This window comes from Magnolia sinica, chromosome 1 (assembly GCF_029962835.1).
Source record: "Magnolia sinica isolate HGM2019 chromosome 1, MsV1, whole genome shotgun sequence".
NCBI lineage: Eukaryota > Viridiplantae > Streptophyta > Magnoliopsida > Magnoliales > Magnoliaceae > Magnolia > Magnolia sinica.
Window position 1 is genome coordinate 131,520,689 of NC_080573.1, and position 23,994 is coordinate 131,544,682.

The following is a 23,994-nucleotide window of genomic DNA, read 5'->3' on the forward strand; positions in this document are numbered from 1 at the left end:
TACTCGTGTGACACGTTTGAAATTTCTTAGTAAATTTAAGCGCCTGCGTATCACCTATAGCACCGTGCCCGAGTGATACTTGAGCATTAGATACGGTTTATTTTTGGCATCATGTCCTAAAATGAAATAAAAAAACGAATGGACGGGAATGATTTCTCAAAAACATCACAGTGGGCCCCACCTGGGTTCCCAGCGCAGGAACTTCCTGCGAAAAGACAACTGACGGCACACGGTGCACGACCCCCGTGCGACGCGGGAACGGATTGGCTACTCCCCTGACACCAGCCAATGGCTGATGGTCGGTGCTCTGTGGCCCCACAATGATGTATTTGTTTCATCCGTGCCGTCCATATATTTTTACAGAACATTTTAAAGTATTAGACCAAAAATGAGATATATCCCAATCTCAAGTGGACCACATTACAGGAAACAGTGTTGAATGAGCGTTGACCATTAAAAAATTTTGGTGGCCATAAAAGTTATGGATCAAGCTGATTTTTGTTTTTTCCCTTCATCTGGGCCCGTATGACCAAATCAACAGATTAGATGTCAAATAAAAAGTACAGTGGACCTCAGGAAGATTTTAATGGTGGATATCCAATCACTATTGTTTTCATGTGATTGGACCACCTTAGATTTATATACCTCTAATTTTTCGGATAAAGCCCTAAAATGATCTTTAAAAATGGATTAATGGAATTGATGAAATACATAGATCATGGCAGCACCCACAGAGCACCGACCACCAGCCACTGGGCTGGTGACAGGGGGAGTGGCCAATCCGTTTCCGTGCGACGCGGAAGCGAATTGCGTCCTGCCGTCGCCTGGACGGAATCGGTCGAGTCAGGCGCTCTGTGGGCCCCACTGTAATGTATTGATTTTATCCACTCCGTTCATCCATTTTTGCACTTCTTTGTAACAAATTATGCAAAAAATGAGACAGATCCAAGCCTCAAGTGGACCGCACACTGGGGATTGAACTTCCCCATTAAAAATTTCTCGGGGCCACACAAGTTTTAGATCAAGCTGAAATTTCTATTTTCCCTTTATTCAGGTCTTTGTGATCTTAAGGAGACGTTGGATGGTAAATAAAATATTACAGTGGCTCTTAGTAAGAATTCCACGGTGGGCGTCATTATCACCGCGTCTTCATGTCTAGCTTACTTGATCCTTTGATGTGACTAATTTTTGAACTCGTACCCTAAAATAATCTGAAAAATGGATGAACGGCCTGGCTAAAACCCAAACATCACGGTGGGGCCCACAGAGCCCCTTCCTAGACCGATTTCCGTCCTGCCCTCTTCCGTGAGACGCACGTCTCGGCACATCGCACGCGGTTTTTCATTGGCATCGATTCCCTAGAGGGGCTGAACTGACAATGGGTGTACTAACAAGCTAATAGAAAAAAAATAAAAATTGGGGACCAGGTCTACTATCTGCACCATTGGTCTGTTGGGTCCATAGTGGATTGACCATTTTCCAAAAATCTCCTCTATAGGGAAATCCTAACCCCTAGATTAATGGCCAACGTCTAGATGGTTGAGAAGAGAGACACAGCAACGGTTCACATTCAACTGAAACGGAAAAAAAAAAAAAAAAATCTAAAAAAATTGGTAGTTGATATCTTTAAATGTGGCACATCATTGGGGGTCATGGTCCATCTACTGTGTGCCGCAAAAGCCCAATGGTCTGGATTGCTGGAGCGTGGCCTAACTTGCAAAGACGCGAGTTGCATATCGTATGCAACAAGAGGAAGAGTGGAAGACTTTGATAATCTGGCGGAGCGTGATGGATGATATGTAGGCACTAGAAATTGCTTTAAAATCGTGGGAAAATAAGTACTTCAGATTCAACTTTCCAAATCACGGGTCCCAATTTAGACATATAGCGAACCAAATAAGATCATTTGATTATCTGACCATCAGATTGATGGACATTACTTGGACGGTTGAAAATGGAAATTATCCGACAAGCAAGTGCCTACAAATCAGAGTTTAGGATTGTTCAGTAAATCTGATTTTGGGATTTGAATTTGGAAAAATTACGATCCACAGTTTAGTCGATTCAATTTGAGTTACTATATGCTGCATGTATAAATTTTGGGTGCCTGCGTATCAAGCATCATACGCTGCCAGAGTACAAATTGCTCATCTACGTCAAAGTCAGAGCTCAAAGAGAAATGAGAAAAAATACTTTGATACTACTCTGTCAGAACGTGATGAATGATGCGCCGGCATTAGAAACCACAGATAAATTGTAAACGTAGGATAAAATTATTTCCAATATACCAGTTTAGATGCATCATTAACTGAAAAATTACTCTTATTTGGTTATTTGAATATTAATTGGTGGACATTTATCTGACGGTTGAAAATGAAAAATTAGCCAATGGCTTTATTTCAAAAAGGAAGTGCCCACGAATCAGAGAACAGAAATTTTCATCCAATATTATTTTAACAGTGTAACTTAGAGATATTGGATTCCTCAATTTATTCGGTTTAATTGAGTTAATATTCCACTTGTACCATTTCTTAGTGCCTGCGTATCAAGCTTCATAAGCAGCCAGAGTAACAAATCTCCCCCAACTCAAAAAGCAGCTCTCTCTATCTCTCTCTCTCTCTCTGCGTATCAATCTTCGTAAACGGCCAGAGTAACAAATCTCCCTTCAACTTAAAAAGCAGCTCTCTCTCTCTCTCTCTCTCTCTCTCTCTCTCTCTCGCGCGTGACCCACTACCGCCTTCCTTAGTCTCGTGGACGTTGGAGTACCAGCTTCCAGGCTCTCTTTCCTTTCCTTCTTTGACTAGGCTCCTTTTTGCTCCTTCATTCTTCTGTATATAAGAAGGAAAGAATCTGTAAAAGCCTATTCAATTCCATTCAATTACTTCTTTATTTTCCTATTGCCAGTTTGTACTTCTCTCTGCCGTTCTTCAGTTACTCTCTCCTTCAATTGAAATATGGCGGAGAGCTGAATCAGAAACGCCAAGTTTCGAGAAATTCCTATCTGGGTCTTCTTCTTTTTCTTATTTTCCTTGAAGATCCTTGAGTTTTCGATGCGGAGATGGCATAGAATTCAATAGAATCGTCAGAAGCAAGGTGCTTTGAAGGTAAGAGTGCTGCCCTTTCCACCTTTAAAAAAAAAAAAAAAAAAAGAGTATAGGATCAAGAATTCTGAAATTCCACGTTTGGGTATTCTACTTCATTGGAAAGTATTGAGTAGGAATTCAAATAAACCGCTCGAGTTAGAAGACCCAGAAGGTAAAAATCTGAACTTCCTACGTTTTTTATTTTTTATTTTTGGTCTGGATTCAAGAAATCTCCTTCTGGGTCTTCTTCTTTCTTGAAAACTATTGACTTTTCGATGCGAGAACAGAGTAGAATTGGGTAAAATCGTTGAAATTTGAATACTCAAATGAAGTTGGGATCCTGTCACTATTTTTAGTCTAAAGTCAGAAGAATTGAAATTCAAGCTCATTTGGGTCTTCTCTTGCTTTGAAGTTTGTTGAGTTCTCTAGGCGACAGAGACAAATTCTTCGACAGAATCATTGGAGTTGTAGATGCAGAAGGTAAAAGTCCAACGCTTGCACTGTTTTTTTAGTATAGAATCATGAAATCCCAATCTTCTTGTTCGTCAAAGATTGTCGAGTTTTCCATGCAGAAAGTTCGATAAAATTGTCTCAATTCAAATACCCTCAAGGCAGAAATCCAACTCCTTTTGCCATTTTCGTGGTCAGGTTCAATTGGAAATTTTCCGTTGGAGGCAGACAAGATATTGCTGATAGGAACATATGATATTGTTGAGGTTTGATTCAAGACAGATCTACAATTCTGTAGAATCCTTGAAATAAAACACAGAGAAGATAGAAGACCCGAAACCATTTTTTTTTTTCTTTTCCACCGTTAAAGGATGCAGCCTCAGGTGGCTCCGTTACAGGAAGGAAAGGATTCGACCGCCAGAGCCCCGTCCAGGGCTTTCCAATTAAATCTCCTCAAGTTCTTTGCACTGTTTTTGATTCTGGGTCTTGGGGCTTCTGTCCTTAGCATGTACATGATGCGGCAGTTTGGAGCTCTAAACCTTGTTCCCACACCAAGCTCTGTTTATCTGCCATGCGTTGAAGAATCAACTAATCTCGATCGTTGGATCAAACCCCCATCTAGTTTGATGCACTCAATGAATGATGAAGAGCTATTTTGGCGTGCGTCTTTTGTTCCTCGCATAAATAAGTATCCCTTTAGAAGGGTTCCTAAGGTTGCGTTCATGTTCTTGACAAGAGGGCCTTTGCCACTATCTCCTCTCTGGGAGAGGTTTCTAAAAGGGCATGAAGCGCTTTACTCAATCTACATCCATTCGCTGCCATCTTACCATCCTGATTTCTCGTCGACATCAGTATTCTATCGACGACAGATCCCTAGCAAGGTAACTTTTCTATGCTGTTGGAATTTTTTAAAAAAATACTGTATGAAGAATGGAAAGTTTCATATTTTCATCTTAATTATGTATGTTTTGATGATCATGTCGATTTCTCGGCTACTGTGATGTTTCAATGGCTTGGGTTTTTTCTATGTTGTCATCTTTAGTTATATCTAGTAGGCTTCCGCTGCACTTGGATTTCCGAAAAACATCTCGTGGCACAGATTTTTTGGGCCAAGCCAGTAGTGCTTTTACACCCCCCCTCACCACTACCTTGTAGAAAAGCATGGAAACACGTCCTTTTGGGGATCAAATCCAGGAACGGGTGCTGCCCCAAATGCCTAGCAGAATAGATAAGCAATATCTGGCAAAATAGGGTCCTTACTCATGCCTCGGTGGTAGACTCACAAGAGTTTCAACATGAGGTCATGGGTTTGAGTATCCATTGTGGTGAAATCCCACTGTGGTGTGAGTGTGTGAGTGTGTGTGGCGGTGTCAGTGCATGTGTTAAAAAAACACTGGCAAAGTAATAGATTTGACAGAAGTCCAAATTATACCTTAGAAAATCGAATCATTACAGAATAATACTATTACTCTCCTTATTTCTGTAAACCTCAAGCAAATCACATCCTCTTATGACATGTCCTTCAACAGATGAATGCCAGCTGGACCTTCGTCTTGCTTAAGCATTCATCACTGTCATGTAATGTTCCCCTTTCTTATTGTTTTTCATGTTTTCAGGTCCTAGAGAACATAATATTATGTATGAAGATGGGGCTGTCAATGAGTTCAACCTGTGGTTGGTTTAGGCTCAGACTTTGATCTGGTTGGGCTTGCCATGTTCAATTTTTATTTTTATTTTTGTTTGCCCAGGGTCAGCCCATTGACAGCCATTGAGGAAGGTAATAGCCATAGTTTCCAAGGAACTGTAATGTCTTCATTCTCACCATACTGAGAAGTCGTGCCCATGATGGGTCTAAAATCTATTCCCCACTTGGGATGGAATCACTTTTCCTCAGAAATTCAGGGAATCTGTGTTCTGAAATCAGGAGAAACCATATCCTAGATATAGGAGACTAATATAGCTATTCGAGTTTAGATTTAAAAATTGTGTTTACGATATCCTTATACTCTTTCAATACATATAGAAGGTTTGAATTCAAAATTCCACATGTCTATTCAGCAATGTTATAATATATATATATATATATATATATATAAAATCTAATTGGTGTTACTTTAAATGGTTGAATTATCATAATGAGTATTCCAATTATGAATTAATCTTGTTCTTAAACCTTGGTGTACAACTTCCATAAAATCATGATATGTTATCCTGGTTTTCTTTACTAAAACTCAACGTTAGTTTTAATACCAAAGTCAATGATTTGATAATTTGATCGAAGATATTAAGAAACTAGGAATGTGAACCTCTGCAGGGCTGGTTCTAGAGCTTGAGTAAAAGAGGAAGGTTGATGTCCCATTAGCAGTCAATTTCAATACTTCCCAATCTACCATTTAAACACCAAGCCAAACTGCTGGGAGGAAGGCTAGGATGACGACAATGGTTAGTGAAATGATGATAATGAGTAGATGATACTAGGAAACTAGGAATTTCCAAGCCATCGTAATGGTCATCATTGCCTTGTCCGAGCTATTTCCGTTCAGCTTTGTGAACGCTATGACTTATAATGCATGTCAAAATTGTTATAATGTGCGCAATCATGTTGTCTTGGAAAATAATGATCCAAAAATTAAAATATAACAGACTTTTCAATCCCGACAACCCCTACCCATTGCTACTTACTGTCTTCCACCAAGGCTCAAATGTGTTCTTGTGAAGATAAGGAATATAGAAAACTTTGGCTGTGGGGAGGAAATATAGAGGTGGGTCAAATGGATTTAATTAGTTTATAGGATGGAGAGTAACTAATGAGTGTTGATTGAAGGTAGAGTTAGAAGCAAAAGAGGATTTCTAGGTTGTGTTTAAGCAGATGTAATGGCCTTGAGAAGAGTGACTTATTCTCCATTAAAAATCCGTCTTGTGAGTTTCCTTCCTTCTTTCTTTTGAAAAGGTTTTTTTTTTTTTTTTTTTTTTTTGGGTTAGCTTGTTAGTACACACCCATGTCAGTACACACACTCCATGTTAGCCACCCCCACTAGGGATCGATACCAAGACCTCAAGTGTTGAAACGAGGTGTCTCCACTCAGTCTGCCAGTTTATTATTATTATTATTATTTACACACACACACACACACCCCATACACTCATGCTAGTGGAATTTCACCACCTATGGATACTCAAACCCTTGACCGGGTGTTGAAACTCCCGAGAGTCTACCACCCGAGCAAGAGTAAGGATCCTCAGTCTGCCAGTTGAGCTATGGATCTGGGTGTCTTTTTAAAAGGTTATTTTGTGAGTTTCTTGGTCTCTTTGAATCAAAAGAAGCTGCCGATCTAAGAATATGTGCTTGAACTAGAGAATAGAGATTTGAGTCATCTCTCAGAGTCAGAGATCTTAGTCGGTCTTAGTGGGTTTGCGGCAAAAGCAATTGGCATGTGAGAGATTAGGCTTCAGGGAGAAGGAATAGATGTAGGTGTTTTTTCCCCCTCTTGCCGAGACTTGTTAACTAAGGCTGCATTTGGTTGTGCCAAATATCATGATATTATATGATTAAACAGTCTAATTTGGTGCAAAATATAATAAAATTTCATGATTTCTGGCGCAACCAAAAGCAGCCTAAAATAAGACAACATTTCGAGTTCTAGAAGTGTTTGAATGAACTCAAGTGATAAAGGGCGGTTACCAAATACATAATATTCTTATATTTCGATTCAAATAGAGTTGCATGAATTATCATTATTTTGAAGATCATCGCATTTTGAAAAAAACAAACTATTTTTTTACTGGGCTTTGGTTTCACTGACATTTTATATATGGAGCTTTTGTCATTTTGAAGATTCATGTAAGTCCACCCTATTTCCCTATTCGCGCCTTGTTCTTGTTTTTCCTGGTTTCCCTATTTCTTTTCTCAAGTTCTGGCAAAAATCTGAAAAGATCTACCCTTAATTTAGCTTTCTTTTGCTTTAGCTCTGCCTTCTTATATTCTCTACACTTATTCCTTTTTCGTTTTTCTCATATACTCAAGCCCTAAACAAGTGCCAAAAGCTAGATCTAGAGTCCTAGTTCATTTAAGGGTGTGAAACTGTTACTTTCAGTGTTTGGACTGAAGATCTACCCGCCTCCTTCAAGTGTATATTGTGCTAGAGGTATGGGCATGGAATCTTGTGCTTATTCAGCATGTGGTGGAATGGTCCATGATCTGGACCACCATCATGTGGATTTCATGGATTGACCACTGTAGAGAAATCGCACCAACCAAGCAATATTAACTATCCAAAATCGAAATAGTGCCTGTAAATGGAAGGTATGAATGAATACTGGAAATGATCAGCATTGAACTTGATAAGGTGTAGTAGTTATAAACGTTCAATCTGTGCAATTTGGAGACAATGGCCCATCCACAGTGAGGTCTATGAGATGAACTGCCCAGATCATGGATCATTGTGCCACTAGTCCAATTTGTCTGCAGCACACTACGTGAGTAAATTGATGTGCTGTCCTCAGTTAGATTCCCCTTATCCAATGCCTATTGGTTATTGTTTTATTGATTTTTATTATCTTAAAGAGATGCTCAAGTGCTCTCAGAATACTTGTAGTGCTCCTAGTTGCATTAGGACACTTAGACAGTCCAACCCGTTGATATAGACTGTTCTTGGGTTCAGCTCATATTTCATGGCCTATCACGCAAGCATCACACCAATCTGACAATTATGAACCATTTGATCAATGGCCTTTAAGATTGATGATCAGGATAATTTACACAAAGTAGGTCCAATCAACACTTTGATCCATATATTTGTTTGGGCCTGTCCTGGATCACTTATGATTCTAAATAATCACTTTCAAAGCAATCGTAACAATCTCATCCATGCTTCGAGAATGGATAGTTATAGAAAATAAGGCCAAATCAAAGTTAGATTGGATCATCCGATCAGTAAGATTTTTATTTATTTATTTTTATTTTTATGATACCTAAGAAATGTGTTCTGGACAGTTCAGGTCGACCGAATGAACTGTCTAAGTGAACTGATGCAACTAGGAGCATTTAGTCGTTGATTAGTAGGTCTAGTAGACATGATGAGCAGGAAGGGTTGGAAACAGTCTCTTTGGCCTTGCATTTCAGAATCTCTGAATGCAAGATTTAAGAGGTTTATTGTGTAATTCAGTTTAGTTGATGGGGGTGGGGTCTTCCCATTTTAACATGAGTTTCCCTTAGTGGAAACAGGGAATGCACCAGCATCTGTACATTATGTTTTGAGGATCACTATGTGGTTTTAGCATGTCATCACGTCATTCTTTTTCTTTCTTTTTTTTTGAACTTGAAATTCGCGAGTGGAGGAAGTATTTTTGCCCTTTCTTACTCCAACTTGTGTAGAGTAAAATGCTGCCATGCTGTGGACCCCTACTTGATGTGAATTCCTGGTGACATGACTAGATGTCTGAATGTTCAAGAAGAGAGATGAAGGAATGAGCCATCCTCTGGTAGAAGAATGGGCAGAAAACGCACACATAAAACACGGTTGAAGAATGTTACAATGAATGATGTGTGGATTTTGAGAGGAACATCTGCACACACACACACACACACTCAAAATGCGATGTGAGCCTTAGACTATAACGAGATGCGATGTTTCAGAAGAGCTACTCGAATGACTTCGGGAAGATGGAATAAATATCAGGATGCACCATTAAGTTTGATTTGTTGGAGGACATAAATTTACTTGTTCATTATCATTAGAGATTCCGTCATAACTCATAAGCTGGTCGATGCCTCTGCAGTCTGCACAAAATCTTGAATGATGAGTTTGAAAAGGGCACGAAGGGAATTAGACTGCAGCATTCCTCAAATCACAACAGGCAGCACATGTCCACACAAAGCTGCAAGAGAGTTATGAAGCATTTCTTTTTTCCATGATGCAGCTGTTGTTTGACTGGACCGACACTTGAGTTCGGGTTGGTTGAACCCACTCACTAAAAAACCCAGAACAATCTAAGTTTAGGAGAGTTACAAAATTGGCATATTTATTTTGAAGAAGTAAAATAAAGGTGCGAAACTCTTGTGAATATTTAAATCGGTTGTAGATGTTGAATAATGTAAAATAGCAAAACTAAGCAAATCCATAGTCGGTGATATGAGGGTTATAGGTGTCCACTTAGTGGATGTCGTGAGTTCAAAACTCACTTCTTTCTTTTAACTTCTACCAACCCTTTTGAATCAAGTGACTTAGCTCAAGTCACCATAAGTCACTTCAAGTTGACCAATTCATCAAGCCATCTTGATGAGTCTTGTTGATTCAAGACTTGCGTCACATGCCTGAGCGAGTTTCCTAGTGACTCGGCTCGGAATCTCACCAAGTCGAGTTGACTTGGCTGAGTTTCAAGTTACCAAATTTTAGAACCATGCTGCTAATGTTTCACTTGCTAATTTTGAATGGATCTTCATTCTACATTATTCCTTATCAATTCCTCATTCCACGTGTTCACATGGGACAATATCATGCCATTCGAATGTCTAAGGATTTCTTCGTCCGCAGGTGACAGAGTGGGGGCAGATGAGTATGTGCGATGCGGAGAGACGTCTCCTTGCAAATGCATTGCTTGATATCTCCAATGAATGGTTTGTCCTCCTGTCCGAGTCGTGCATCCCTCTCTTCAACTTCAGCATCATTTACACATATTTTTTGAGATCCCGGCATAGTTTTGTCGGTGCGTTCGATGATCCCAGCCCGCATGGAAGAGGACGTTACAACCCAAGAATGGCGCCTGAGGTCAACATCACAGAGTGGCGTAAAGGGGCCCAATGGTTCACTGTTAATCAGAAGATTGCAGTTAGTATGGTTAGAGACACCAAGTTCTACCCAAAATTTAAGGAATTCTGTCGACCAGGATGCTACGTTGATGAACACTATTTCCCGACCATGCTGACCATCGAAGAGCCACGTCTCATAGCGAACCGAAGTGTTACTTGGGTGGATTGGTCAAGGGGTGGGGCCCACCCCGCAACGTTTGGGAAACCCGATATTACAGAGGCATTTCTAAATAGATTGCTTGAGGGCCATAGCTGTTTGTACAATAACCAGCCCTCTTCGGTCTGTTTCCTTTTTGCTCGGAAGTTTGCTCCCAGTGCTTTGGAGCCTCTATTGGAATTCGCACCCAAGTTCTTTGGGTACGGCTGATGATGAAAGTGTCACCGGAGAAACAATGGCAGCAGAAGAAGAGCTGACAAAGATCGTGAATACAACAAGGTCATTTGTGAAATTCTTGAGAATTTATTACATCAAGGTCGGTTCTGAAATGCACCCTCTTTAGTAGATAGAAGTCACCTTCTTATACGTAGGTTTGCTAGCCCCACATGCACCGTCTACATACAGTTTTACACACAGCGCACGTGCTAAGCCCACATGCATGTGGGTCATCTGAGTCCTGGATAGGGCAGGCCTCGATGCGAAAATGATCTGTGCGAACATTATGGCAGCCCCACTCATCATGTGCAGAAACCCTTCATGAAATGATGGACGGTTTAGAGAAAACTCGGTGAAGGTCTGGATATGAAGCATGTGCATAGCCTGCCTCATGAACAGACACCTGATTCTTACGTCCCACAGCGGATCCAACCTCATACATGGTTACTCCTACATGTGTGCCAGTTTGTCACATGAAGGTGTGCGTTGGGAGGGTGCATGTGGGGCTAGCAAATCTCTCATATATAAGCTTACACACATAAATTAGCAACTGTATTTCTCCACAGCATTTTCAGATGTACAATTAAAACTATTGCCCGCCTTTTATAATATCATCGATTCTCTCGTGGTTTTCAAAATTTGCAGTACTATGCATGTGAAGATGAAACCTGTATTCTCAATTTTCCCACACCAGACCATACTGTTATAAGAACATGTATGCTCTTTCTTATCGAAATTACGATTTTGGGCAGAATGCATTCCCATCCATCATCCCTTTTTGCAGATTTAATTGTATGGGTCAGATCATTTCACTGTCTTTGATCTATTATCACAGTGGGCCTGTTCCATCGGTTTCACTCGTACAGGTTCATCACACATAGGTTCTACTTTTCTAGTTTTTCAGGGTTTCATTTATGAGGTGGGATCCTCTACTATTATTTACCTGCTTGTGGTGGTTATTAACATCCCTGTAGAAATTATTAGCATGCCTGCAACTTATTTACCCAAGTGTAAATGTTATTCAACTACTGCATGGGTCCACCATGTTGTGTGTATGCCGTCCAACCCACGCATCATGCGATTCCAATGATGATGATGATGGGATGCCTCAAAAATCAGGTCTATTAGATAAGTAGGTGGGTCCCACCAAAGAAAACAATGGCATTCACCTAAAAACTTCCAAATTCATGTGGTGGCCCCTGTGATGGTTTGATCAGCCTTATTTTTTGAGGCACCCTACTTTCTCGGTGGGGCGACCCATCTGAACGGGTTGGATTCTTACACAAACTACACTGGGCCCCACAAACAGAGTTGCGAAAAAGCCTTTTCTACAGATGTTGTAGAGGATCGTGCCTCTTGGCCCTCTTCACTTATTTTGGTTTTATGCACACCCTTCAAATTCAAAGGAATTTGGATATGGACAGCATCCCTATGGTTTTCAGTTTGTACACGAGCTCATGGTTCATTGATCCATAATGCTGGTGATGGGTCCCACCACAGGTGGACAGCATACCAAAAATTCCATGATTGGAAGATCCTGGCCACTCAATCTTTGGCTGTTTTTTTTTCCAGTTGAATGTGGATCTTGTTTCTTGTCGCCACAATAGAAGGGTTAGTGTTGCCAAGGAGTCTTTCAACTGTCATATTTGCAGGCTGCAGCTCAAAACATTAGGGCGTGTTTGGCCGGACTAATTCCAAGGGATTAGGTGGGATGGAATGGATTTTAAGGTAATGATGGTGATGTCAGTGTTTGTCCCGTTGATCCCATGGGTTTGGGATAGCCCATGGGATATACAGCAGCCTGTTTGGACCGTCCCAAATGGATGGGTTTGCATCTACACTGCTTCTTGTGGTGTGCCTCACTCACTATTTTACATTTGCCTTAAAACAGGTTTATGGCTAAATGTAGGCCCGTGAAAATGATGGACGGAGTGGATATCTCATTGATATCTTGGTGGGCCCCACATAGAGGTGAAAATTCACATCCTGGGATTGGCAGAATCCATGTTAGCTACCGGGCGGTGTTTACGAGGGCGAGGTACATCCCGCCATCCCAAACGGGGGATGGGATGAGATGGCGCGGGATAACCCTCCTAATCCCATCTAATACCATATCCAGCGCCGGGCCAAACACGCCCTTAGGGTCCATCAGATTAATGGTCCGGATGCTGAATCATGGGTCTCGCACGTACAAAGTGAGGAATTGGTAGGAACTTAGGAACATTGAGTAATTATATATCCTATAGTAAGACATTATACAAATCTACACCAAGAATGTCTATGGTATACATGCTTTGAGTTTTCTGTTGGAAAGTGCGATCCAAACCGTTTGTAATATATTCCCCACCGTGATGCATGTCGAACATCTACTCCATCAGTCAGATGCACCATTCCATGGTGGGCCTCGGGCTTAAAAATCAAGTCAATCTGACTTGTGTGACCACACCACATACAAAAGTTGAGAGGGGTTACCCTCCCATTAAAACATTCATTATCAGTTGTTGGGCCCACCTAGATGTGGTTCACAAATCCAGCCCATGCATTATGTGTGTCCCACTTGGATGAGGGGTAAGACCAAGTTTCAGACACATCCAAGTTTCAGGTGGGCCCCACCAAGTGCTTTTATATGTTTTAGGCATGTCCATGATTTTAGATGGTATGGACCACCTGAGTTTTGTATACGGCTGATTTTTGGGATATTCCATAATTTAAAGGGAACCTATCAAATGCACGGTGTTGATGTTCGACACACATCACGGTGGGGCCCACACAACTCGACCTCATGGGAAGTTTCCATGAGCTTGACCGCATTGAACCTTTTATATATATATATGCATTGGCTATTAACATGTTATCTTTGTGATTTGGAATTAGTAATTGTGTTTGGCAGCCTCTAATCATAATCCATTGAAATCCATGTGAATATATTTGATCACGTGTATTTGAAAAGCATTAGTGGAGAGAGATAACTGGGACTTGTGAATTGATGGTAAATGAAATTCATATGGAATCAAGTATTTTTAGTGTGATTTCAAAAATGGGATTCCAATTCACATCAAATATACTCTTCAGTACCTAGATTGGTATAGATTGGTACTGGTCGGTGTTAGAAAAGCTCCTTAATGTATGTGTCTTATCCACACCATCCATCCATTTATTTTAGGGCATGGGCCCAAAGGTGAGATAGATCCAAATCTCAGGTGGAACACCCCACATGAAACAGTGGTGATTGATCACCCATTATAATGTTTATTGCCATCCAACCTATTGATTAGGTGAAATAGAATTGGATAGATGAAGGGAAAACACAAATACATGATCAAAAAAAGTTGTGGCCCTAAGAAGTTTTTAATGGTGACTGTTCAATCACGACTGTTTCTTATGGTGTGGTCTACTTGAGATTTGAATCTGTACCATTTTTGGGCTCATGCTCTAAAGTGACATGGAAAAATCGATGGATGGTGTTGATAAAAACATATATCATGATGGAGCCCACAGATTTTTCTAGCATGGACCGGTACGGAGCTAGGTACACGAGGGGTCACTGCTGAATCCGAGTCCAGGCCAAGGTTATCACTGACCTGTCTTAGGGCTCGTTTGGCATCTCTACGCTAGTAAATTGAGAGCTACACCAATAAGTTCTTTTTATTCCTGCTCTTGTTTTAAATAAAGCTCCTTATGTAAAATTAGGTTTTCAAAACTATAAAAAGCTTTTGTATGAAATAATCATGTTAGGAAAAACATTCAAATAAGAGTTTTTTTTTTTTTTTTCTAAGAGTAGTTAATATCATTTTTAAAGATTCCAACAACTCCATTACATCAATGTCCACTATTCACAATGTAAAATTTACATTTGATGCGTCCATTGTGTGGGCCCCACCTTCGAAATATGTTGTCGATCGTGTAGGGTGCATCCATGTGGACCATCCATCATGTTGGGCCACTTTGGATATGCGTCATCCAACATGCTAGACCTTGGATGTGGACCGTCCATTGGGTTGGGCCCACTTAATGTGGACTGTCCATCATGAGGGGCTACACTTTGATGTGGGGTATCCATCATGTGTCACCCACTCTATCACGTGGGCCCCCCCTTCAATACGGATCATTTATCATGTGGACCCGCCTTTTATGTTAAACTCCACCACGTGAGCCCACCTTTAATGTCCACCACTCATTGTGTGGGTCCCACCTTTGAAATGGTCCATCCATCAAGTGGGGCCCATTTTGACGCAGATGATCCATCATGCTAGGCCACACTTTGATCTTAGTCATCCATCATGTGGGGTCCACCTTTGATGTGAACAGTGTATTATGTGGGCCCACCTTGATGTGGACCATTCATCATGTGGGGGCACCTTTAATATGGGTCGTTCATCATGCAAGCCCACCTTTGATGTTCACCATCCATCATGTGGGTCCCACCTTTCTACGGACCATCCATCATGTAGGGCCCACTTGATGCAAATAATCTATTAGGGGTACATTTTGATGTAGGACCCACGCTTGATGTTCACCATCCATCATGTGAGGCCCAACCTTCAATATGGATCTTTCATCATGTGGGCCCACCTTTGATGTTAACCTTCAACATGTGGTCCCACTTTCAATGCCACCATCGATCATTTGGGTCCCACCTTTGACGTGGGTCGTTCATCATGTGGGGCTACACTTTGATGTGGGGCCCACTTTGATGTGAACCTACATTATGTGAGCCCACCTTGATGTGGACCCTTCTTTGTGTGGAGCCCCACCTTCAATGTGGGTTGCTCACCATATGAGTCCACCTTAAAGAGACTGTGAAGTGATGAGAGGTGTGTATGATGGGAACTATATAAAAAGTTTAAGGACAAACATGTCTAAAAATTAATATAAAAAAATACCTACCTACTTAAAAGCTAAATTAGTTCTAAAAAATAGTAACCTATCCATCACTTGTTTTTTAGGAGTTTTTAACTAATTTCTCAAATAATAATAAGCTTTAAAATTAAAGTTTTATTAAGCAGTCTATTTTAAGAATAAAAAGCTTACTTTCTTAGAATAAGCAAAAAAGCCATTACTAATAGAGTCCTGTAAGCCCAAAAAAAAAACATGTTAAAAGGTGTAGGTCAGTCCCTTAAAAGAATTTAAATGATCAATGGCAAAAAATACGCCAATCTAAGAAAATATTTGGATATCGTCCACATTATTCATAGGACGGTTTATATAATTGGACTGGACCTGTCCAGCCCAGACACCAGGCCTCGATTTCGAGCCTAGGCCTAGGAAAGCTTCAGGCTAAGTCTTGGGCCCCAGGCCCTGGTTCCACAAGGTCAGGCTGCCAGTCCATTGCCACCCGAGTATAGGTTTGAAGCGTGTATCATCTGAGTATTTGATAGGGACGATTCTCGGGATGTATGGTGCAAATGAGTAATGAGTAGGGGCACCAGATGCACTGTTTAGATTTCACAATACATCACAGGTGGGCCGCACATAGATCGAACGTGTGGTAATTGGCACACCGAAGAAGGCATGCGATCATGGACGCAGAAACCCGAGTACGCTGCGAATGTCTATCGTCGCTCCGTAGGCATGGCACGTGGACACCAGCCAATGGCTGATGGTCGGTTCTCTGTGGGCCCATCATGATGTATGTGTTTCATCCATGCCGTCCATATATTGTTATAGATCATTTTACGATATGAGTCTAAAATTGAGGTATATCCCATTCTCAAATGGACCACATTTAGGAAACAGTGTTGAATGAGTGTCGACCATTAAAAACATTTTGGGTGCCATAGAAGTTTTGGTTCAATCTAATTTTTGTTTTTTTCCATTAATCTAGGCCTGTATACCTAATCAACAGATTAGATGTCAAATAAACATTACAATGGGCCTTAGGAGGATTTTAATGGTAGATATCCAATCACTATTGTTTTCATGTGGTGTGGTCCACCTGAGATTTATATCCCTCTAATTTTTGGCATAGAGCACTAAAATGATCTGTAAAAATAGGTGAACGGAATGGATGAAGCACATACATCATGGTGGGGCCCACAGAGCACCAACCACCGGCCACGGCGCTGGTGGCATAGGGAGTAGCTAATCCGTTTCTTCTCGTGTGGGACGCGGCGGGTTCCAACTGACGCTGCCAATAGCGAGGAGGCTACTGGACAGTGCTCTGTGGCCCCACCATGAAATAGTTGTTTTTATCTGCGCCGTCCATCTATTTTTACAGATCATTTAAAATGAGACATTTAAATCTTAAGTGGACCACACCACAAGAAAAGAGTGGTGATTGAATGCCACCGTTAATAACTTCCTAGGGCCCAGTGTAATGTTTATTTGCCATCCAACCTGTTGATTATGTCACACAGATCTAGATGAAGGGAAAACACAAATATCAGCTTGATTCAAAGCTTTTGTGGCCCCTAAGAATTTTTAATGGTAAGTGTTCAATCACCACTGTTTTCTGTGGTGTAGTATACATTAAACTTGGATCTGCCTTATTTTTAGTCTCATGCCCTAAAATTATATTAAAAAATGTATGAACGGCATGGATGCAATAAATACATCATGGTAAGGCCCACGGAGCACCATCCAGTATTTGCCACTGGCTACTGACTTCGTCGGTAGGCGATTCACCTCCGCTAGAAACGGATTTGGCTTTGTGGGCCCCACTATGATGTATGTGTTTCATCCATTACGTTCATACATTTTAAAAGATTGTGTTAGGGCTTGATACAAAAAATTATAGGGATATAAATATCAGGTGGACCACACCACAAGAAAACAATAGTAATTGGATATCCTCCATTAAAATCCTCCTAAGGCCCACTGTACTGTTTATTTGACATCAAATCTGTTGATTAGGTCATACAGAACCAGATGAAGGGTAAAAACAAAGATCATTTGATCCAAAACTTTTATGGCACCCAAAAAGTTTTTAATGGTTGACATTCATTCAACACTATTTCCTGTAATGTGGTCCACTTGAGATTGGAATATATCTAATTTTTATTCTCATACCAGAAAATTATCTATAAAAATGGATGGACGGAATGGATGAGACACGCACATCATGGTGGAGCCCACAGAGCACTGACCATCAGCCAATGGCTGGTGGCCCGGGGGTAGCCAATCCGTTTCCACCACACCAGCCCGGTGGCTGATGGTCAGTGCTCCTTGGGCCCTACCATGATGTATATATAGAGGGATATAAATCGCGGGTGGACACCACCACAGGAAAAAATAGTGATTGGATATCCACCATTAAAATCCTCCTAAGGCCCAGTGTATTATTTATTTGACATCCAATCTATTGGTTAGGTCATACAAGCTCAGATGAAGGGGGAAAACAAAAATCATCTTGATCAAAAACTTTTATGGCCCCAAAAAGTTTTTAATGGTCAACACTCATTGAACATTGTTTGTGTAATGTGGTACAGTTGAGATTGGGATAAACTTAATTTTTGGTCTCATACCAAAAAATGATATGGAAAAATAGATGGACGACATGGAGGAAACACAAACATCATGGTGGGGCCCACAGAGCATCGACCATCAGCCATTGGCTGGTGGCAGGGGGAGTCGTCAATCCGTTCCCTCACGTGGTATGCTCGCCGGAAACAGACTGGCTACTCCCCCCGGCGCCAACCCCATGGCTGGTCAGTTCTCTATAGGCCCCACCATGATGTGTGTTTCATCCCGTTCATCCATTTTTACAATCATTTTACCATTTTATGGCTTCAAACAAAAAATGAGAGGTATATAAATCACAAGTGGGTCACACCACGTGAAAACAATAGTAATTGAATATCCACCATTAAAATCCTCCTAAGTTTTACTGTACTGTTTATTTGACATCCAATATGTCGATTAGGTCATAAAGTCTCATGTGAAGAGAAAAAATGAAAATCAGCTTGCTCTAAAACTTTTGTGGCCTCAAATTGTTTTTTTAATGGTTAATGCTCATTCAACACTGTTTCCTAGTGGTCCATTTGAGGTTGGGATATACCTCATTTTTTGCTGTGTATCGTAAAATGATTTGTAAAAATAGATGGACAACATGGGTGAAACACATACATCATCATTGGGGCCCACAGAGCACCGACCACCAGCCATTGGCTGGTGTCAGGGGGAGTAGCCAATCCGTTTCCCTGCTTGCCCGAGATGAAACTGCTCACTTCCAAGTTCGTTTTGACTCACGGATCCAGCAACTGTCTCGCCCGACTATCTGGACCGTCTGATTCTATTTACTACCTGAAATAAGCTATTTTCCCGTAGTCACGTTTCCTACTTGTGAATTTTTATTTTATTTTTTCAAGTTGAATGGCAACCAGTGGAGATTTTCTTTTCATGGTTCTGATTTACATACGGACTGCGAAGATCACTTTCATCCGTTATGCTTAAATTTCGCATGTTGACCCATATAGAATAGATGATTTCACAACATGGACGATTCAGATCATAAGATAACCCAGCATGTGAGCCCAATGGACGGCGACACACGCGTAAGTCTAAGTCGCAGCATGGACAAAACGAGATCTTCTCTCGGGACTCGTGATTGTCATTGAAGCTAGACGACAGGCACGTGAGACGCTCGTGGGGGAGACTTCGGCGGTTCGGGAGAAAATTACCACTGTATCTGTACCTTTTATCCAGCGTCTTTTATGAAGAATCCAAAACGTACCTTTCTAACTTAGACCTTGCACGTACGGACAGAGCATTTGAGGACCAAAATACCCCTGGTTTTCATAATGATATTCCTTTCTGTAGACCTAGCTACGTATTATAACCGTAGCCATAGGCTGCGTACAGAGGTATCTTCATCCTCAAATGATGTGTCCGTACGTGAAAGGTCTAAGTTAGGAAGGTAAGTTTTGGGTATTTCATACAAGTCGTTGGATAAAAGGTCGGATATACAGTGGTAATTTTCTCGCGGTTCGGCTATTGCAAGAGCATGACGTGTCATCTTTAACAAATCGGTGTACGAGAAATGTTCACGTGCAACATTGTATGTTATCTTTTTAATAGAAAACGTTTTTACTTTTTTGCTGACGTATCAGTTCGATAGAAAATCCGATCCGTGGAAATAGTGGATTAGACAATGAATATCATTGAAGGGTAAATTGTAAGAATCCACTCATCAGTTGGGCCACAAAAAAAATAGTGATCAGACCATTGGCCGTCCATTTGCTTCAATGGTGTAGCCCATCTGATGAACGAACGATTCTCGTTTCAGTTCATGATGATGTTCCGCATGTGGCCCACCTTCTACACGTCTTGGATTTCATACAAGAATAAAGTATTAGAACAAAAAGAAAACCGTTGTATGTTAAGATATCTACAGCAGTATATGTGAACATTTCTCGCGGGGGAACGTGGTGGACAAGTTATTCCGGGAGGCGGTGGCAAGCTTCCACATTATTTGTTGAGAAATCCTCCACTGCTCTCACACGACTGTAAGTTATATTGGCCACTCTAATAGATTGATCTGAAACGTCCATTATGTTCAGAACATATTCCATGGGCTAATGTGAAAAATTTCTCCCCAATAGAATGATCTAATCCATCCTAATTAGGCCTTATCTTCTGCAGCCATCCATTTTCCAGGCCATGGATGGGATGGTTACGATTGCCTGAAAAAAGTGTTTCTTCGGTATCAAAAGCCATCGATGATGGTCCCTGACAAATGGAAATGATATTTTTCCTGAGGGTCCAAAGCTTCGTTTTTCTACCCAGAGAAGTAGATAAAGTAGATAAGAAACTGATTTGAGACAGATAAGTTTGGTTTAAGATCAATTATAAGTATTTTTTTAATTTAAAATTTACTAAATCACTTTAGTTTAATAAGTAAAATTAAGATAAAGATAATTAAGACATAAGTAGCTCATCTTAAATAACTTGAGATCTAAATGGCCCCTAAATGATTATAATTAGAGATCCTTTTCGGTATATTTTTTTGACGGCCAGATAGATCAGATGTGGGAACAAAAAAGGTAGCAGCTACGGTGGGTCCCGTTGTGATATTTACGTGAAATCCACCCAGATCAGGTGTCTATTAGTGATTTATGTGGACCCCAGTTGAAAATATTGTATAAGATGATGCTCACCCTCCAAATGAATTTTCTGAATTTGGCCCATCAAAATCATGAATAGACTTGAATTTCGAGCTCTTGTCCTTAATTTTAGTGTGACATTTGATGGTTATAGAAGATTTCATATAATTATCTTGGTGGGTCTTGTAAAAACAAAGGTGGAAGTCAATCTCCAACTTTTTTAAGCTTACCTTTTTTTCTTTTTCTTTTTTTGTAGTAAAGCTAATTTGAGCTTACACATCTAATGGTTGTAGTGGATTCTGTATATACATCATGATAGGATCTTGAAAATTCAAGGGATGCATCTCCCTCTCCGAATTATTTTGGATAAAAATTCCACTGATATTTTATAAAAGGCTTATGATGATATGTAGGGGTGTACATTGAGTCAAATCGAGTCGAGTTGGCCTCAGCTTGATTCGGCTTGGCCACTAGTTGACCTCAGCTCGAACTTGGCTTGGCTCGATCCTCTAGTTTGATTGGCTAGTTCGGCTCGATTCGGTTAACAACTCGAGCCAGTTCAAGCCAAGATCGAGCCAAGTTCGCCTATGCAGCATGTCACAAACACTCATACTATACCTTCAAAATTTCATTGTATTTAACATAGCAGCAATAGTTTTACAAGTATTTTATCAAACACCTTCTAAGCAAAATAAAACTTAAGAAAAAAAGGCTATTATTTTCATATACATACCTTTCTTGCCACCAGCCATACTTCCTTGAGTCATTTTATCAAACACTTGGTGACCAACATCAATATCAAAGTAATCGAGTCATTGAACTGGTTCGATCCGAGCTAGGTTCAATCCGAGTCAAGTTGAGCTGGGCTAGCTCGAGCTCAGCTTCGAAACGAGTCCAATTGAGCTTTTTAAAGTCACGAGCTAATTGAGCTAGCTCGATTCATGTACACCTCTAATGATATACATGTGATATTCACTTCCATCATTAGATATATAATCTTATGTTAGGTTCATGACCAAAAAAGTAAGTTGACCTAAATTTATGTGAGCCACACCAAAATAATAGTTGAAAGATGTCGATGCATGATATTACAGGACAACTTATGATGATTATATGAAATTCACTCTAGCCATTGGATGCCTCACTAAAATTTAAGCTTGGGGCTTCAAAATTCATTCAGAACCATTAAAGAAAATAGCTCTGAAGGTGAGCATGGGCTAATGCATGATTTCCCATCATTAAGTTCACCCTATTTTAAGTTCGGTGTATGTATAAGCATCTCAACCATCCAATTGGAAATTATTATTAATAAGAACCGTCCAATACATGGCCATCTTGTATATGGGCCATAGCCTTAAAAATCTTCTCATTTATTGTTCTTAATCATCAAGAGGCATCGTTGAATTTTATACTCTTTTTTTTTTTTTTTTTTTCTGTTAGCTTGGTAGTACACCCCACTGTCGTTTCACACACTTCACTGTTAGCCACCCCCACAAGGGATCGGTACCGAGGACTCTTGAAACGAGGTATCTTTCACCCAGTCTACCACTTGAGCAATGGATCGGGGTGACGTTGAGTTTTATACCTTGCTCTCTGGTAGTCAAAAAAATTCATCGATGACAATCAACATGAATGAGACCTTAATTAGACGGTTTGTTTTATTCGTATGATTCTTCAGTGACCAATGAAATGAGTGGTCTAGATTAATTGGGCATTTTCCTTGTCCATATCAAAGGCAGGGATAGTCGACAAAATTCATGACCAAAAGTCCATTTAAAAAGGCCATTGGCAGGATGGATCATTTGAATTGAATAATACTCGATTGACCCATCAGATGTGTGGTCTAGATCAATGGTTCTGCTTGTTAGGTCGGATCAAAGGGGAAGGTGCTTACACTGAACTTCAGTGTATAATTTTTCTTGACTTCCGTCAAGGAAGGCACCTTGGGATTTTAAATATGGGAAGACTCCAACACGTTCAAGAGGGGTTACGGTCATCGAACGGCTCTGCAACGCCTGTTTTATGCAGAGAGTAAAACTCCCTAACTATGTGGGCCCCACCATTTTGTATATGTGAATCCACTCCGTCCATCAGGTGACAATTACAAAAGATTAAGCTATTAAAATCTCCAATGGGTCACACCAATTGGTTGGATGTATTTTGGAGATGGACTCTGTCAGTCCCACCGTGATTTATATGTTATATCCATGCTGTCCATTCATTTAGACAGATCATTCCAGGATACGACTCAAAAAATGATACATATCCAAAGCTCAAGTGGACCACACTATAGGCAGAACATTTAAACGGTTAGCATTTAATATCTAGTATTTATATAGTGTGGTCCATCTAATCTTTTAATATGGCCCATTTTTTTGTACTATATTTTTAAATAATCTGTACTAATGAATGGATGGAGTGGATAAAACTTTTATATATCTATATATATCATTGGTGAGGCCCAAAATGCTTTGGCATCCTGTTTGGCCCGCCTGAGTTTCGGGACGATTACCATATCTTCGTGATGATATCTTCACGTCATCATCAGGTTCTTTTGAAAGATTCATACTAAGGTGGGCCCACGAACAAGCCTATTTTTGGCATTCCATCCCCAATATTCTTATCAACAGGTCTAAAATCTAGGATAAAACCTGATGGGCGGAGTGGATTTTACCTATAGAATATGGTGGGCCCCACAGAGTTAGATTGTTTTACGCGCTGCGCAGAACTTCGGTTGTAGAGTATTCCAGTCCTATAATTGATTCCCTGTCCCATCAATTTCCGCCGCCTCGCCGTTCCCGCCAATCGCATTTTTTTTTATGTACGAGAACGCGACTTGCCTGCTGTGGGCCCATCATGATGTTCTGTTATATCTGGTCCATCCATCCGTTTCTCTGGATCATTTTAGTATATCTGTAATAACATGAGGGGCATAGACGAATCAAGTTGGCCACACCAAAATAAAAAGTGGAGATGGAAACGACCACCGTTGGAGCTTTTATGGGTGTCTTGATAAGTTGATTACCCCACCTGGATGAAGGGAAAATACAGATATCAGCCTCATTCGGAACTCCCAACGGTGGGTACTTCCATTTCCATTGTTTTTTCCTTGTTTTGGTCCACTTGATTTTTGATCTCCTTCATGTATTGGCCGGTGTTAGCCAGAGAAACGCATGGACGGTGTAGATATAAGACGAAAATCACGGTGGGCCCCACAGACCGTCGGGTTACAGGGAATTC

The 23,994-nt window shown here is 40.6% G+C and overlaps 1 protein-coding gene across 3 annotated transcripts; it reads left to right on the plus strand.

Annotated features, from left to right (window-relative positions):
* Nucleotides 1-2,709: 2,709 nt before the first annotated feature.
* LOC131217535 (glycosyltransferase BC10-like) lies at nt 2,710-11,354 on the plus strand. Of its 3 annotated transcripts, XM_058212477.1 has the most exons (5): nt 2,710-3,104; nt 3,208-3,255; nt 3,496-3,563; nt 3,732-4,414; nt 10,067-11,354. In XM_058212477.1, exons 4-5 carry the CDS (start codon nt 3,905-3,907, stop codon nt 10,706-10,708), a joined length of 1,152 nt encoding a protein of 383 aa, XP_058068460.1. In that variant the 5' UTR covers nt 2,710-3,104; nt 3,208-3,255; nt 3,496-3,563; nt 3,732-3,904; the 3' UTR covers nt 10,709-11,354. The 3 variants fall into 3 exon arrangements, with proteins under 3 accessions (XP_058068460.1, XP_058068454.1, XP_058068467.1); XM_058212471.1 differs by lacking the exon at nt 3,208-3,255; XM_058212484.1 differs by lacking the exons at nt 3,208-3,255; nt 3,496-3,563.
* Nucleotides 11,355-23,994: the final 12,640 nt, after the last annotated feature.

Excerpts from the sequence above, each read along its gene's own strand:
- LOC131217535 (XM_058212477.1), top strand. The coding sequence starts at position 3,905 with ATGCAGCCTCAGGTGGCTCCGTTACAGGAAGGAAAGGATTCGACCGCC. Across the intron at positions 4,415-10,066 it reads GACGACAGATCCCTAGCAAG|GTGACAGAGTGGGGGCAGAT; the intron begins GTAACTTTTCTA and ends CTTCGTCCGCAG.